Source organism: Lampetra fluviatilis, unplaced genomic scaffold (assembly GCF_964198595.1).
Source record: "Lampetra fluviatilis unplaced genomic scaffold, kcLamFluv1.1 SCAFFOLD_179, whole genome shotgun sequence".
Lineage (NCBI taxonomy): Eukaryota > Metazoa > Chordata > Hyperoartia > Petromyzontiformes > Petromyzontidae > Lampetra > Lampetra fluviatilis.
In genome coordinates, this window is record NW_027621120.1 from 165,568 (window position 1) to 182,705 (window position 17,138).

The window sequence follows — 17,138 nt, forward strand, 5'->3', positions numbered from 1 at the left end:
AGTTCATGCAAAATTGGCGCAGACTTCAGACGCCGTTGGGATATCGACGGAGAAAGTTGGTGAGTGGTGAGTGAGTGGTGAGTGAGTGGTGGGTGAGTGAGTGAGTGGTGGGTGAGGGGTGAGTGAGGGGTGAGTGAGTGGTGGGTGAGTGAGTGGTGGGTGAGGGGTGAGTGAGGGGTGAGTGAGTGAGTGAGTGGTGAGTGAGTGAGGGGTGAGTGAGTGAGGGGTGGTGAGTGAGGGGTGGTGAGTGAGGGGTGGTGAGTGAGTGAGTGAGTGGCGGTGAGGGGTGGTGAGTGAGTGAGTGGCGGTGAGTGAGGGGTGAGTGAGTGAGTGAGTGGTGAGTGAGTGGTGAGGGGTGGTGAGTGAGGGGTGGTGGTGAGTGAGGGGGTGAGTGAGTGGTGAGTGAGTGGTGAGTGAGTGGTGGGTGAGTGGTGAGTGAGTGGCGGTGAGTGAGGGGTGAGTGAGTGAGTGAGGGGTGGTGAGTGAGGGGTGGTGAGTGAGTGAGTGAGTGGTGGTGAGTGAGGGGTGGTGAGGGGTGGTGAGTGAGTGAGTGGCGGTGAGTGAGGGGTGAGTGAGTGGTGAGTGAGTGGTGAGTGGGTGGTGAGTGAGGGGTGGTGGTGAGTGAGGGGGTGAGTGAGGGGGTGAGTGGTGAGGGGTGAGTGGTGAGTGAGTGGTGGGTGAGTGGTGGGTGAGGGGTGAGTGAGTGAGTGAGTGGTGGGTGAGTGGTGAGTGAGTGAGTGGTGAGTGAGTGAGTGGTGAATGGTGAGGGGTGAGTGAGTGAGTGAGTGGTGAGTGAGTGGTGAGTGAGTGGTGAGTGAGTGGTGAGTGAGGGGTGAGTGAGTGGTGGGTGAGTGAGTGAGTGGTGAGTGAGTGGTGAGTGAGTGGTGGGTGAGTGAGTGGTGGGTGAGGGGTGAGTGAGCGGTGAGTGAGTGGTGAGTGAGTGAGTGGTGAGTGAGTGGTGGGTGAGTGAGTGGTGAGTGAGTGGTGAGTGAGTGAGTGAGTGGTGAGTGAGTGGTGGGTGAGTGAGTGAGTGAGTGGTGAGTGAGTGAGTGAGTGGTGAGTGAGTGAGTGGTGAGTGAGTGAGTGGTGAGTGAGTGGTGAGTGAGTGGTGGGTGAGTGAGTGGTGGGTGAGGGGTGAGTGAGGGGGTGAGTGAGTGGTGAGTGAGTGGTGGGTGAGTGAGTGGTGGGTGAGGGGTGAGTGAGGGGTGAGTGAGGGGTGAGTGAGTGGTGAGTGAGTGGTGGGTGAGTGGTGGGTGAGTGAGTGGTGGGTGAGGGGTGAGTGAGGGGTGAGTGAGTGAGTGAGTGGTGAGTGAGTGAGTGGTGAGTGAGTGAGTGGTGGGTGAGTGAGTGGTGAGTGAGTGGTGGGTGAGTGAGTGAGTGGTGAGTGAGTGGTGAGTGAGTGGTGAGTGAGTGGTGGGTGAGTGGTGAGTGAGTGGCGGTGAGTGAGGGGTGAGTGAGTGAGTGAGGGGTGGTGAGTGAGGGGTGGTGAGTGAGTGAGTGAGTGGCGGTGAGTGGTGAGGGGTGGTGAGTGAGTGAGTGGCGGTGAGTGAGGGGTGAGTGAGTGAGTGAGTGGTGAGTGAGTGGTGAGGGGTGGTGAGTGAGGGGTGGTGGTGAGTGAGGGGGTGAGTGGTGAGGGGTGAGTGGTGAGTGAGTGGTGGGTGAGTGGTGGGTGAGGGGTGAGTGAGTGAGTGAGTGGTGGGTGAGTGGTGAGTGAGTGAGTGGTGAGTGAGTGAGTGGTGAATGGTGAGTGAGTGAGTGAGTGGTGAGTGAGGGGTGAGTGAGTGGTGAGTGAGTGGTGAGTGAGGGGTGAGTGAGTGAGTGGCGGTGAGTGATCGAGTGAGGGGTGAGTGAGTGAGTGGTGGGTGAGTGAGTGGTGAGTGAGGGGTGGTGAGGGGTGAGTGAGTGGTGGGTGAGTGAGTGGTGAGTGAGTGGTGAGGGGGTGGGTGGTGAGTGAGGGGTGGGTGGCGAGTGAGTGGTGAGTGAGGGGTGAGTGAGTGGTGAGTGAGTGAGTGAGTGGTGAGTGAGTGGTGAGTGAGGGGTGAGTGAGTGAGTGGCGGTGAGTGATCGAGTGAGGGATGAGTGAGTGGTGGGTGAGTGAGTGGTGGGTGAGTGAGTGGTGAGTGGTGGGTGAGTGAGTGGTGGGTGAGTGAGTGGTGGGTGAGTGAGTGGTGAGTGGTGAGTGAGTGGTGGGTGAGTGAGTGGTGAGTGGTGGGTGAGTGAGTGGTGGGTGAGTGAGTGGTGAGTGAGTGAGTGGTGAGTGAGGGGTGGTGAGGGGTGGTGAGGGGTGAGGGGTGAGTGAGGGGTGAGTGGTGAGTGAGTGAGTGGTGAGTGAGTGGTGAGGGGTGGTGAGTGAGGGGTGGTGAGTGAGTGAGTGGTGAGTGAGTGAGTGGTGAGTGAGTGAGTGAGTGGTGAGGGGTGAGTGAGTGGTGGGTGAGTGAGTGGGTGAGTGGCGGTGAGTGAGGGGTGGTGAATGAGGGGTGAGTGAGTGAGTGGTGGTGAGGAGTTGTGGGTGAGTGGTGGGTGAGGGGTGGTGAGTGAGTGAGTGGTGAGGGGTTGTGAGTGAGTGGGTGAGTGAGGGGGTGAGTGAGTGGTGAGTGAGTGGTGAGGGGTGGTGGGTGAGTGGCGGTGAGTGAGGGGTGGGTGAGTGGTGAGGGGTGGGTGAGTGGTGGTGGTGAGTGAGTGGTGAGGGGTGTTGAGTGAGGGAGTGGTGAGGGGTGGGTGAGTGGTGGTGGTGAGTGAGTGGTGAGGGGTGGGTGAGTGGTGGTGGTGAGTGAGTGGTGAGGGGTGTTGAGTGGTGAGGGGTGGTGAGTGGTGGGTGAGGGGTGAGTGAGTGGGTGAGTGAGTGGTGAGTGAGTGGGTGAGGGGTGAGTTAGTGGTGAGTGGTGAGTGAGTGAGTGGTGAGGGGTGGTGGGTGAGTGGTGGGTGAGTGGTGAGGGGTGGGTGAGTGGTGAGGGGTGGTGAGTGAGTGGTGAGGGGTGGGTGAGTGGTGGTGGGTGAGTGGCGGTGAGTGAGGGGTGGGTGGGTGGTGAGGGGTGGTGAGTGAGTGGTGAGGGGTGGGTGAGTGGTGGTGGTGAGTGAGTGGTGAGGGGTGTTGAGTGAGTGAGTGGTGAGGGGTGGTGAGTGGTGAGTTGAGGTGAGTGAGTTGTGAGCGGTGGTGAGGGGTGTTGAGTGGTGAGTTAGTGGTGAGGGGTGGTGAGTGGTGGGTGAGGGGTGAGTGAGTGGTGAGTGAGTGGTGGGTGAGTGGTGAGGGGTGAGTGGTGAGTGAGTGGTGGGTGAGTGGGTGAGTGGTGAGGGGTGAGTGAGTGGTGAGTTAGTGGTGAGGGGTGGTGAGTGGTGGGTGAGGGGTGAGTGAGTGGTGAGTGAGTGGTGGGTGAGTGGTGAGGGGTGAGTGGTGAGTGAGTGGTGGGTGAGTGGGTGAGTGGTGAGGGGTGAGTGAGTGGTGAGTGAGTGGTGAGTTAGTGGTGAGTGAGTGGTGAGGGGTGGTGGGTGAGTGGTGGTGGTGAGTTGGGGTGAGTGAGTGGTGAGGGGTGGTGAGTGAGTGAGTGGTGAGGGGTGAGTGAGTGGTGAGCGGTGGTGAGGGGTGTTGAGTGAGTGGTGAGGGGTGGTGAGTGGTGGGTGAGGGGTGAGTGAGTGGTGAGTGAGTGGGTGAGGGGTGAGTGAGTGGTGAGTTAGTGGTGAGGGGTGGTGAGTAAGTGAGTGAGGGGTGGTGAGTGAGTGGTGGTGGTGGGTGAGGGGTGGTGGGTGAGTGAGTGGTGATGGGTGGGTGAGTGGCGGTGAGTGAGGGGTGGGTGAGTGAGTGGTGAGGGGTGTTGAGTGGTGAGGGGTGTTGAGTGGTGAGGGGTGGTGAGTGGTGAGGGGTGAGTGAGTGGTGAGCGGTGGTGAGGGGTGGTGAGTGGTGAGGGGTGGGTGAGTGGTGGTGGTGAGTTGGGGTGAGTGAGTGGTGAGGGGTGTTGAGTGGTGAGGGGTGGTGAGTGAGTGAGTGGTGAGGGGTGTTGAGTGGTGAGGGGTGTTGAGTGGTGAGGGGTGGTGAGTGGTGAGGGGTGAGTGAGTGGTGAGCGGTGGTGAGGGGTGGTGAGTGGTGAGGGGTGGGTGAGTGGTGGTGGTGAGTTGGGGTGAGTGAGTGGTGAGGGGTGTTGAGTGGTGAGGGGTGGTGAGTGAGTGAGTGGTGAGGGGTGTTGAGTGGTGAGGGGTGGTGAGTGAGTGAGTGGTGAGGGGTGAGTGAGTGGTGGTGGTGAGTTGGGGTGAGTGAGGGGTGGGTGAGGGGTGAGTGAGTGGTGAGTTAGTGGTGAGTGAGTGAGTGGTGAGGGGTGGTGAGTTAGTGGTGAGTGGTGAGGGGTGGGTGAGTGGTGGGTGGTGAGTGAGTGAGTGAGTGGTGAGGGGTGGTGAGTGGTGAGTGAGTGAGGGGTGAGTGAGTGGTGAGTGAGTGGTGAGGGGTGGTGAGTGGTGGGTGAGGGGTGAGTGGTGAGCGGTGAGTGAGTGAGTGGTGAGGGGTGGTGAGTGAGTGAGTGGTGAGGGGTGAGTGAGTGGTGGTGGTGAGTTGGGGTGAGTGAGGGGTGGGTGAGGGTGTGAGTGAGTGGTGAGTTAGTGGTGAGTGAGTGAGTGGTGAGGGGTGGTGAGTTAGTGGTGAGTGGTGAGGGGTGGGTGAGTGGTGGGTGGTGAGTGAGTGAGTGAGTGGTGAGGGGTGGTGAGTGGTGAGTGAGTGAGGGGTGAGTGAGTGGTGAGTGAGTGGTGAGGGGTGGTGAGTGGTGGGTGAGGGGTGAGTGGTGAGCGGTGAGTGAGTGAGTGGTGAGGGGTGGTGAGTGAGTGAGTGGTGAGGGGTGAGTGAGTGGTGGTGGTGAGTTGGGGTGAGTGAGGGGTGGGTGAGGGGTGAGTGAGTGGTGAGTTAGTGGTGAGTGAGTGAGTGGTGAGGGGTGGTGAGTTAGTGGTGAGTGGTGAGGGGTGGGTGAGTGGTGGGTGGTGAGTGAGTGAGTGAGTGGTGAGGGGTGGTGAGTGGTGAGTGAGTGAGGGGTGAGTGAGTGGTGAGCGGTGGTGAGGGGTGTTGAGTGGTGAGGGGTGGTGAGTGGTGGGTGAGGGGTGAGTGGTGAGTGAGTGAGTGGTGAGGGGTGGTGAGTGAGTGAGTGGTGGTGAGTTGTGAGGGGTGGTGGGTGAGTGGCGGTGAGTGAGGGGTGGGTGAGTGGTGAGGGGTGGGTGAGTGATGGTGGTGAGTTGGGTGAGTGACTGGTGAGGGGTGTTGAGTGGTGAGTGAGTGGTGAGGGGTGTTGAGTGGTGAGTGAGTGGGTGAGTGAGTGGTGAGTTAGTGGTGAGTGGTGAGTGAGTGAGTGGTGAGGGGTGGGTGAGTGGTGGTGGTGAGTTGGGGTGAGTGAGTGGTGAGGGGTGTTGAGTGGTGAGTTAGTGGTGAGGGGTGGTGAGTGGTGGGTGAGGGGTGAGTGAGTGGTGAGGGGTGGGTGAGTGGTGGTGGTGAGTTGGGGTGAGTGAGTGGTGAGGGGTGGTGAGTGAGTGGTGAGGGGTGTTGAGTGGTGAGTGAGTGAGTGAGTGGTGAGGGGTGGGTGAGTGGTGGTGGTGAGTTGGGGTGAGTTAGTGGTGAGGGGTGGTGAGTGGTGAGGGGTGGTGAGTGAGTGAGTGGTGAGGGGTGAGTGAGTGGTGAGCGGTGTTGAGTGGTGAGTGAGTGGGGAGGGGTGGTGAGTGAGTGAGGGGTGGGTGAGTGGTGGTGGTGAGTGAGTGGTGGGTGGTGAGTGAGTGAGTGGGTGAGTGGCGGTGAGTGAGGGGTGGTGGTGGTGGTGGTGGTGGTGATGAGTGAGTGGTGGTGGTGAGTGAGGGGTGGTGAGTGGTGGTGAGGGGTGGTGGGTGAGTGGCGGTGAGTGAGGGGTGGGTGAGTGGTGAGGGGTGGGTGAGTGGTGGTGGTGAGTTGGGGTGAGTGAGTGGTGAGTGAGGGGTGAGTGAGTGGTGAGTTAGTGGTGAGTGAGTGGCGGTGAGTGAGGGGTGGTGAGGGGTGAGTGAGTGGTGAGTTAGTGGTGAGTGAGTGAGTGGTGAGGGGTGGTGAGTGAGTGGTGGGTGAGTGGTGGTGAGGGGTGATGGGTGAGTGGCGGTGAGTGAGGGGTGGTGAGTGAGTGGTGAGTTAGTGGTGAGTGAGTGGTGAGGGGTGGTGAGTGAGTGGTGGGTGAGTGGTGGTGAGGGGTGATGGGTGAGTGGCGGTGAGTGAGGGGTGGTGAGTGAGTGGTGAGTTAGTGGTGAGTGAGTGGTGAGGGGTGGTGAGTGAGTGGTGGGTGAGTGGTGGTGAGGGGTGATGGGTGAGTGGCGGTGAGTGAGGGGTGGTGAGTGAGTGGTGAGTTAGTGGTGAGTGAGTGGTGAGGGGTGGTGAGTGAGTGGTGGGTGAGGGGTGGTGAGGGGTGATGGGTGAGTGGCGGTGAGTGAGGGGTGGTGAGTGAGTGGTGAGTTAGTGGTGAGGGGTGGTGAGTGAGTGGTGAGTGAGTGGTGGTGGGTGTGTGGTGGTGAGGGGTTTTGGTGAGTGGTGGGTGGTGAGTGAGTGGTGAGGGGTGGTGGGTGGTGAGTGGTGGTGGTGGTGGTGGTGATGATGATGATGATGGTGGTGGTGGTGGTGGTGATGGTGGTGGTGGTGGTGATGATGGTGGTGGTGGTGTTGATGGTGGTGAGGGGTTTTGGTGAGGGGTGGTGGGTGGGTGAGTGGTGATGGTGGTGGTGGTGATGATGATGATGGTGGTGATGATGGTGGTGATGATGGTGATGATGGTGGTGATAATGGTGGTGATGATGGTGGTGGTGGTGGTGGTGATGGTGGTGATGGTGGTGATGATGGTGGTGATGGTGGTGATGGTGGTGATGGTGATGGTGGTGATGATGGTGGTGATGGTGGTGATGGTTATGGTGGTGGTGATGATGGTGGTGACTGTGTTGGTGGTGGTGGTGATGTTGATGATGGTGTTGGTGGTGATGGTGGTGGTGGTGATGGTGGTGATGATGGTGGTGATGGTAATGATGATGGTGGTGGTGTTATTGGTGATGGTGGTGATGGTGATGATGATGGTGGTGATGGTAATGATGATGGTGGTGGTGACTGTGGTGGTGGTGATGTTGATGATGTTGATGATGTGGTGGTGGTGATGGTGGTGATGATGGTGGTGATGGTAATGATGATGGTGGTGGTGTTATTGGTGATGGTGGTGATGGTGATGATGATGTTGATGTTTATTCTCAGCTCAAGATGGAAAACTACACAAAGACTGAAAAGTTGGGAGAAGGTACAGACACACACACAGTGACACACACACGGTGACACACACACGGTGACACACACACGGTGACACACACACGGTGACACACACAGTGACACACACACAGAGACACACACACAGTGACACACACACAGTGACACACACACAGTGACACACACACAGTGACACACACACAGTGACACACACACAGTGACACACACACACAGTGACACACACACAGTGACACACACACACAGTGACACACACAGACAGAGACACACACACAGTGACACACACACAGTGACACACACACAGAGACACACACACAGAGACACACACACAGTGACACACACACAGTGACACACACACACAGACACACACACACTGACACACACACAGTGACACACACACAGTGACACACACACACAGACACACACACACAGTGACACACACACACAGTGACACACACACACAGTGACACACACACACAGAGACACACACAGAGACACACACACACAGAGACACACACACACAGAGACACACACACACAGAGACACACACACACAGAGACACACACACAGAGACACACACACAGAGACACACACACACAGAGACACACACACACACAGTGACACACACACAGTGACACACACACACGGTGACACACACACACGGTGACACACACACACGGTGACACACACACGGTGACACACACACGGTGACACACACACACGGTGACACACACACACGGTGACACACACACGGTGACACACACACAGTGACACACACACAGTGACACACACACAGTGACACACACACACAGTGACACACACACAGTGACACACACACAGTGACACACACACAGACACACACACAGACACACACACAGTGACACACACAGTGACACACACAGTGACACACAAACAGTGACACACACACAGTGACACACACACAGTGACACACACACAGTGACACACACACAGTGACACACACACAGACAGTGACACACACACACAGTGACACACACACAGTGACACACACACACACAGTGACACACACACACACAGTGACACACACACACACAGTGACACACACACACACAGTGACACACACACACACACAGAGACACACACACAGTGACACACACACAGTGACACACACACACAGTGACACACACACACAGTGACACACACACAGTGACACACACACAGACAAAGACACACACACAGTGACACAGACAAAGACACACTGACAGACAGACAGTCTGTCAGTGTGTCTTTGTGGGTGAGTGGGTGGGTGAGTGGGTTGGTGGGTGGGTGAGTGGGTGGGTGGGTGGATGGGTGAGTGGGTGGGTGGGTTGGTGGGTGGGTGGGTGGATGGGTGAGTGGGTGGGTGGGTTGGTGGGTGAGTGGGTGGGTTGGTGAGTGGGTGGGTTGGTGAGTGGGTGGGTGGGTTGGTGGGTGGGTGAGTGGGTTGGTGGGTGGGTTGGTGGGTGAGTGGGTCGGTGGGTGAGTGGGTGAGTGGGTTGGTTGGTGGGTGAGTGGGTGGGTGAGTGGGTGGGTTTGTGGGTGGGTGGGTTTGTGGGTGGGTTGGTTGGTGGGTGGGTTGGTGGTTGAGTGGGTGGGTGGGTGGGTTGGTGGGTTTGTGGGTGGGTTTGTGGGTGGGTGGGTTTGTGGGTGGGTGGGTTTGTGGGTGGGTTTGTGGGTGGGTTGGTGAGTGGGTGGGTTGGTGAGTGGGTGGGTGAGTGGGTGGGTGGGTGAGTGGGTGGGTGGGTGAGTGGGTGGGTGGGTTGGTGAGTGGGTTGGTGGGTGGGTTGGTTGGTGGGTGGGTGACTGACCGGGTGGGTGACTGACCGGGTGGGTGACTGACCGGGTGGGTGACTGACCGGGTGGGTGACTGACCGGGTGGGTGACTGACCGAGTGGGTGACTGACCGAGTGGGTGACTGACTGACTGACCGAGTGAGTGAGTGGATGAATGAATGACTGGGTGAGTGTTTGACTGAGTGAGTGAGTGAGTGACTGACCGAGTGGGTGGGTGGGTGAATGAGTGGGTGGGTGACTGACCGGGTGGGTGGGTGAGTGAGTGAATGAGTGACTGACCGGGTGGGTGGGTGAGTGACTGACTGAGTGACTGACTGAGTGACTGACTGACTGACTGACCGAGTGAGTGGGTGAATGACTGAGTGACTGACTGAGTGACCGACTGACTGAGTGACTGACTGACTGACTGTCTGAGCGAGTGACTGACTGAGTGAGTGGCTGAGTGAGTGGCTGAGTGAGTGGCTGAGTGAGTGGCTGAGTGAGTGGCTGAGTGAGTGGCTGAGCGAGTGGCTGAGTGAGTGAATGACTGAGTGACTGACTGAGTGACTGACTGACTCACTGACTGACTCACTGACTGACTCACTGACTGACTCACTGACTGACTCACTGACTGACTCACTGACTGACTCACTGACTGACTGAGTGAGTGGCTGTCCCAGGCACGTACGGCGTGGTGTACAAGGCAGTGCACAAGTCGACTGGCGCCGTGGTGGGGTGAGTGAGTGAGCGAGTGACTGACTGAGTGAGTGGCTGTCCCAGGCACGTACGGCGTGGTGTACAAGGCAGTGCACAAGTCGACCGGCGCCGTGGTGGCTCTGAAGAAGATCCGCGTGGAGAGTGAAGAGGAGGGGGTCCCCAGTACGGCCATCCGCGAGATCTCCCTGCTCAAGGAGCTGTCCCACCCCAACATTGTGCAGTGAGTCACCCAGTTAGTCACTCAGACACTCAGTGAGTCACTCAGTGAGTCAGTCAGTCACTCAGTCAGTCAGTCACTCAGTCAGTCACTCGCTCAGTCACTCAGCACGGCCATCCGCGAGATCTCCCTGCTCAAGGAGCTGTCCCACCCCAACATTGTGCAGTGAGTCACCCACTCAGTCACTCAGTGAGTCACTCAGTGAGTCAGTCACTCACTCAGTCAATCACTCAGTCAGTCACTCGCTCAGTCACTCACTCACTCAGTACGGCCATCCGCGAGATCTCCCTGCTCAAGGAGCTGTCCCACCCCAACATTGTGCAGTGAGTCACCCAGTTAGTCACTCAGTGAGTCACTCAGTGAGTCAGTCACTCACTCAGTCAATCACTCAGTCAGTCACTCGCTCACTCACTCAGTACGGCCATCCGCGAGATCTCCCTGCTCAAGGAGCTGTCCCACCCCAACATTGTGCAGTGAGTCACCCAGTTAGTCACTCAGTGAGTCACTCAGTGAGTCAGTCAGTCGCTCAGTCAGTCACCCACTCACCCACCCACTCAGTCAGTCACTCACTCACTCAGCCACTCGTTCGCTCACTCAGCCACTCGCTCACTCACTCACTCAGCACGGCCATCCGCGAGATCTCCCTGCTCAAGGAGCTGTCTCACCCCAACATTGTGCAGTGAGTCACCCAGTTAGTCACTCAGACACTCAGTGAGTCAGTCAGTCACTCGGTCACTCACTCACCCATCCACTCAATCACTCACCCACCCACTCAGTCAGTCACTCACCCACCCACTCACCCACCCACTCACTCACTAACTCAGTCACTCAGTCAATCAGTCACTCACCCACTCACTCACTCAGCCACTCGCTCGCTCACTCAGTCACTCACCCACTCAGTCAGTCACTCACCCACCCACTCACCCACTCACTCACTAACTCAGTCACTCAGTCAATCAGTCACTCACCCACTCACTCACTCAGCCACTCGTTCGCTCACTCAGCCACTCGCTCGCTCACTCAGTCACTCACCCACTCAGTCAGTCACTCACCCACTCACCCACCCACTCACTCACTAACTCAGTCACTCAGTCGCTCAGTCACTCGCTCAGTCACTCACTCACTCAGCCACTCACTCACTCAGCACGGCCATCCGTGAGATCTCCCTGCTGAAGGAGCTGTCCCACCCCAACATTGTGCAGTGAGTCACCCACTCAGTCACTCAGTGAGTCAGTCAGTGAGTCAGTCAGTCACTCACCCACTCAGTCAGTCAGTCACTCAGTCAATCAGTCACTCGGTCACTCACTCACCCATCCACTCAATCACTCACCCACTCAGTCAGTCACTCACTCAGCCACTCGTTCGCTCACTCAGCCACTCGCTCGCTCACTCAGTCACTCACCCATTCAGTCAGTCACTCACTCACCCACTCACTCACTAACTCAGTCAATCAGTCACTCACCCACTCACTCACTCAGCACGGCCATCCGTGAGATCTCCCTGCTGAAGGAGCTGTCCCACCCCAACATTGTGCAGTGAGTCACCCAGTTAGTCACTCAGACACTCAGTCAGTCACTCGGTGAGTCAGTCAGTCAGTCAGTCACTCGGTCACTCAGTCAGTCAATCAGTCACTCGGTCACTCACTCAGTCAGTCACTCAGTTACTCAGTCACTCACTCATCCATTCACCTACTCACTCACTCACTCACCCACTCACCCACCCACTCAGTCAGTCAGTCACTTAGTCAGTCAGTCACTCGGTCAGTCAGTCACTCAGTCAGTCAGTGAGTCACTCAGTCAGTCACTCATCCATCCACTCACTCGCCCACTCACTCACTCACCCATGACGGTGATGATAATGCTGATGATAGTGCTGATGATGATGATGATAGTGCTGATGATGATGGTGGTGGTGCTGATGATGATGATGATGATGGTGGTGCTGATGATGATGATGATAGTGCTGATGATGATGATGATGATCGTGATGATGCTGATTGTGATGATGATAGTGATGATGATGATGATGATAATGATGATAGTGCTGATGATGATGATGATGGTGCTGATGATGATGATGATAGTGATGATGATGATGGTGCTGATGATAGTGATGATAGTGATGATGATGGTGCTGATTGTTGCAGGCTGCAGGACGTGCTGATGCAGTCAGTCACTCAGTCAGTCACTCACTCACTCGCCCACTCACTCACACACTCACTCGCCCACTCACCCACTCACTCACCCACCCACTCACCCACTCACACACCCACTCAATCGCCCACTCACCCAATCATCCACCCACTCACTCGCCCACTCACCCACTCACTCACCCACTCACCCACCCACTCACTCACCCACTCACCCACCCACTCACTCAACCATCCACTCACTCATCCACTCACTCACCCACCCACCCACTCACCCACTCACCTACTCACCCACCCACCCACCCACTCACTCACCCACTCACTCACTCACTCACCCACTCACTCACCCACTCACCTACTCACCCACCCACCCACCCACTCACTCAACCATCCACTCACTCATCCACCCACCCACCCACTCACCCACTCACCCACTCACCTACTCACCCACCCACCCACCCACTCACTCACCCACTCACTCACTCACTCACCCACTCACTCACCCACTCACCTACTCACCCACCCACTCACTCACCCACTCACTCACTCACTCACCCACTCACTCACCCACTCACCTACTCACCCACCCACCCCCTCACCCACTCACTCACCCACTCACTCACTCACTCACACCCACCCACTCACTCACCTGTACAAGATTTGATGATAGTGCTGATGATGATGATGATCGTGGTGATGATAGTGATGATGATGATGATGATAGTGATGATGATGATGCTGATGATGATGGTGCTGATTGTTGCAGGCTGCAGGACGTTCTGATGCAGGACACGAAACTTTTTCTCGTCTTTGAGTTCCTCTCCATGGACCTCAAGAAATATTTAGACTCCTTACCCAGCGGGACCACTCTGCAGCCCAATCTTGTACAGGTGAGTTAGTGGGTGAGTGGGTGGGTGAGTGAGTGGGTGGGTGGGTGAGTGGGTGGGTGGGTGAGTGAGTTAGTGGGTGAGTGAGTGGGTGGGTGGGTGAGTTAGTGGGTGAGTGAGTGGGTGGGTGGGTGAGTTAGTGGGTGAGTGAGTGGGTGAGTGGGTGGGTGGGTGGGTGGGTGAGTGGGTGAGTGAGTGGGTGGGTGGGTGAGTTAGTGGGTGAGTGAGTGGGTGAGTGGGTGGGTGGGTGAGTGGGTGGGTGAGTTAGTGGGTGAGTGGGTGGGTGAGTGGGTGGGTGAGTGGGTGGGTGAGTGGGTGGGTGGGTGGGTGAGTGGGTGGGTGAGTTAGTGGGTGAGTGGGTGAGTGGGTGAGTGGGTGGGTGAGTTAGTGGGTGGGTGGGTGAGTGAGTGGGTGGGTGAGTGAGTGGGTGGGTGGGTGAGTGGGTGAGTGAGTGGGTGGGTGAGTGGGTGGGTGAGTGGGTGGGTGAGTTAGTGGGTGAGTGGGTGAGTGGGTGGGTGAGTTAGTGGGTGGGTGGGTGGGTGAGTGAGTGGGTGGGTGAGTGAGTGGGTGGGTGGGTGAGTGGGTGGGTGGGTGAGTGGGTGGGTGAGTGAGTGAGTGAGTGAGTGAGTGAGTGAGTGGGTGGGTGAGTGGGTGAGTTAATGGGTGAGTGGGTGAGTTAATGGGTGAGTGGGTGAGTGGGTGGGTGGGTGGGTGAGTGAGTGAGTGAGTGAGTTGGTGGGTGGGTGAGTGAGTGGGTGAGTGGGTGGGTGGGTGAGTGAGTTGGTCAGTGGGTGAGTGGGTGGGTGGGTGGGTGGGTGAGTGGGTGGGTGAGTGGGTGGGTGGGTGAGTGAGTGAGTGGGTGGGTGAGTGGGTGGGTGGGTGGGTGAGTGGGTGGGTGAGTTAGTGGGTGAGTGGGTGAGTGGGTGAGTGGGTGGGTGAGTGGGTGGGTGGGTGAGTGGGTGAGTGAGTGGGTGGGTGAGTGGGTGGGTGAGTGGGTGGGTGAGTGGGTGGGTGAGTTAGTGGGTGAGTGGGTGGGTGAGTTAGTGGGTGGGTGGGTGGGTGAGTGAGTGGGTGGGTGAGTGAGTGGGTGGGTGGGTGGGTGAGTGGGTGGGTGAGTGGGTGGGTGAGTGAGTGAGTGAGTGAGTGAGTGGGTGGGTGAGTGGGTGGGTGAGTGGGTGGGTGGGTGAGTGGGTGAGTTAATGGGTGAGTGGGTGAGTTAATGGGTGAGTGGGTGAGTGGGTGGGTGGGTGGGTGAGTGAGTGAGTGAGTGAGTGAGTTGGTGGGTGGGTGAGTGAGTGAGTGGGTGAGTGGGTGGGTGGGTGAGTGAGTTGGTCAGTGGGTGAGTGGGTGGGTGGGTGGGTGGGTGAGTGGGTGGGTGAGTGGGTGGGTGGGTGAGTGAGTGAGTGAGTGAGTGGGTGGGTGGGTGAGTGGGTGAGTGGGTGGGTGAGTGGGTGGGTGAGTGGGTGGGTGAGTGAGTGGGTGAGTGGGTGGGTGAGTTAGTGGGTGGGTGGGTGGGTGAGTGAGTGGGTGGGTGAGTGAGTGGGTGGGTGGGTGAGTGGGTGGGTGGGTGAGTGGGTGGGTGAGTGAGTGAGTGAGTGGGTGGGTGAGTGGGTGGGTGAGTGGGTGAGTTAATGGGTGAGTGGGTGAGTTAATGGGTGAGTGGGTGAGTGGGTGGGTGGGTGGGTGAGTGAGTGAGTGAGTGAGTGAGTGAGTGAGTGAGTGAGTGAGTGAGTGAGTTGGTGGGTGGGTGAGTGAGTGAGTGGGTGAGTGGGTGGGTGGGTGAGTGAGTTGGTCAGTGGGTGAGTGGGTGGGTGGGTGGGTGGGTGAGTGAGTGGGTGGGTGAGTGAGTGGGTGGGTGAGTGGGTGGGTGGGTGAGTGGGTGAGTGGGTGGGTGGGTGAGTGGGTGGGTGAGTGGGTGGGTGAGTGGGTGAGTGGGTGAGTGGGTGAGTGGGTGGGTGGGTGAGTGGGTGGGTTGGTGAGTGGGTGGGTGAGTGGGTGAGTGGGTGGGTGGGTGGGTGAGTGGGTGGGTGAGTGGGTGGGTGAGTGGGTGGGTGGGTGGGTGGGTGAGTGGGTGGGTGGGTGAGTGGGTGGGTGGCTGAGCGAGTGAGTGACTGAGCGAGTGACTGAGCGAGTGACTGAGTGAGTGGCTGAGCGAGTGGCTGTCTGAGTGACTGAGCGAGTGACTGAGTGACTGACTGAGTAACTGAGTGAGTGAGTGACTGACTGAGTGAGTGAGTGGCTGAGTGAGTGGCTGAGTGAGTGGCTGAGCGAGCGAGTGGCTGAGCGAGCGAGTGGCTGAGCGAGCGAGTGGCTGAGCGAGCGAGTGGCTGAGCGAGCGAGCGAGTGGCTGAGCGAGCGAGCGAGTGGCTGAGCGAGTGAGCGAGTGGCTGAGCGAGTGGCTGAGCGAGTGGCTGAGCGAGTGGCTGAGCGAGTGAGCGAGTGGCTGAGCGAGTGGCTGAGCGAGTGGCTGAGCGAGTGGCTGAGCGAGTGAGCGAGTGGCTGAGCGAGTGAGCGAGTGGCTGAGCGAGTGGCTGAGCGAGTGGCTGAGCGAGTGGCTGAGCGAGTGAGCGAGTGGCTGAGCGAGTGAGCGAGTGGCTGAGCGAGTGAGCGAGTGGCTGAGCGAGTGAGCGAGTGGCTGAGCGAGTGAGCGAGTGGCTGAGCGAAGTGAGCGACTCAGCCAGTCACTCACTCGGCCACTCACTCACTGAGTGAGTGGCCGAGTGAGTGGCTGAGCGAGTGAGTGATTGAGTGAGTGGCTGAGCGAGTGAGTGATTGAGTGAGCGGCTGAGCGAGTGGCTGAGTGAGTGGCTGAGTGAGTGAGTGAGTGGGTGGCTGAGCGAGTGAGTGATTGACTGAGTGACTGAGTGAGTGACTGAGTGAGTGACTGAGTGAGTGACTGAGTGAGTGACTGAGTGAGTGACTGAGTGAGTGACTGAGTGAGTGACTGAGTGAGTGACTGAGTGACAGTGACTGAGTGAGTGAGTGAGTGACTGAGTGAGTGAGTGAGTGACTGAGTGACTGAGTGAGTGACTGAGTGACTGAGTGAGTGACTGAGTGAGTGACTGAGTGAGTGACTGAGTGAGTGACTGAGTGAGTGACTGAGTGAGTGACTGAGTGAGTGACTGAGTGAGTGACTGAGTGAGTGACTGAGTGAGTGACTGACTGAGTGACTGAGTGAGTGACTGAGTGAGTGACTGACTGAGTGACTGACTGAGTGACTGACTGAGTGACTGACTGAGTGACTGACTGAGTGACTGACTGAGTGACTGACTGAGTGACTGACTGAGTGACTGACTGAGTGAGTGACTGAGTGAGTGACTGACTGAGTGACTGACTGAGTGACTGACTGAGTGACTGACTGAGTGACTGACTGAGTGACTGACTGAGTGACTGACTGAGTGACTGAGTGAGTGACTGACTGAGTGACTGACTGAGTGACTGACTGAGTGACTGACTGACTGACTGACTGACTGACTGACTGACTGACTGACTGACTGACTGATGTGCTAATCTCTCTCTTCCCGTGGTGATCCCAGAGCTACGTGTACCAGGTGATGTTGGGCATCGTGTTCTGCCACTCACGACGGATCATCCATCGCGACCTGAAGCCGCAGAATCTGCTCATCAACGAGGCGGGCGTCGTCAAGATCGCCGACTTTGGGCTCGCCAGGGCGTTTGGGATCCCTGTTAGAGTCTACACACACGAGGTGACGCACACAGACACACACAGAGACACACAGAGACACACAGAGACACACAGAGACACACAGAGACACACAGAGACACACAGAGACACACAGAGACACACAGAGACACACAGAGACACACAGAGACACAGACACACACAGACACACACACACCGACTTTGGGCTCGCCAGGGCGTTTGGGATCCCAGTTAGAGTCTACACACACGAGGTGACGCACACAGACACACACAGAGACACACAGAGACACACAGAGACACACAGAGACACACAGAGACACACAGAGACACACAGAGACACACAGAGACACACAGAGACACACAGAGACACACAGAGACACACAGAGACACACAGAGACACAGACACACACACACAGACTTTGGGCTCGCCAGGGCGTTTGGGATCCCTGTTAGAGTCTACACACACGAGGTGAC

At 57.6% G+C, this 17,138-nt stretch overlaps 1 protein-coding gene across 1 annotated transcript; it reads left to right on the forward strand.

The window, feature by feature from the left end:
- Window positions 1-33: 33 nt before the first annotated feature.
- On the forward strand, window positions 34-16,707 carry LOC144954817 (cyclin-dependent kinase 1-like; the record flags this gene model as incomplete). Its single annotated transcript, XM_078885226.1, has 5 exons — window positions 34-59; window positions 7,214-7,256; window positions 9,811-9,967; window positions 12,880-13,003; window positions 16,537-16,707. Coding segments are annotated over exons 2-5 (489 nt in total), but the record flags the coding sequence as incomplete, so codon positions are not given.
- Window positions 16,708-17,138: the final 431 nt, after the last annotated feature.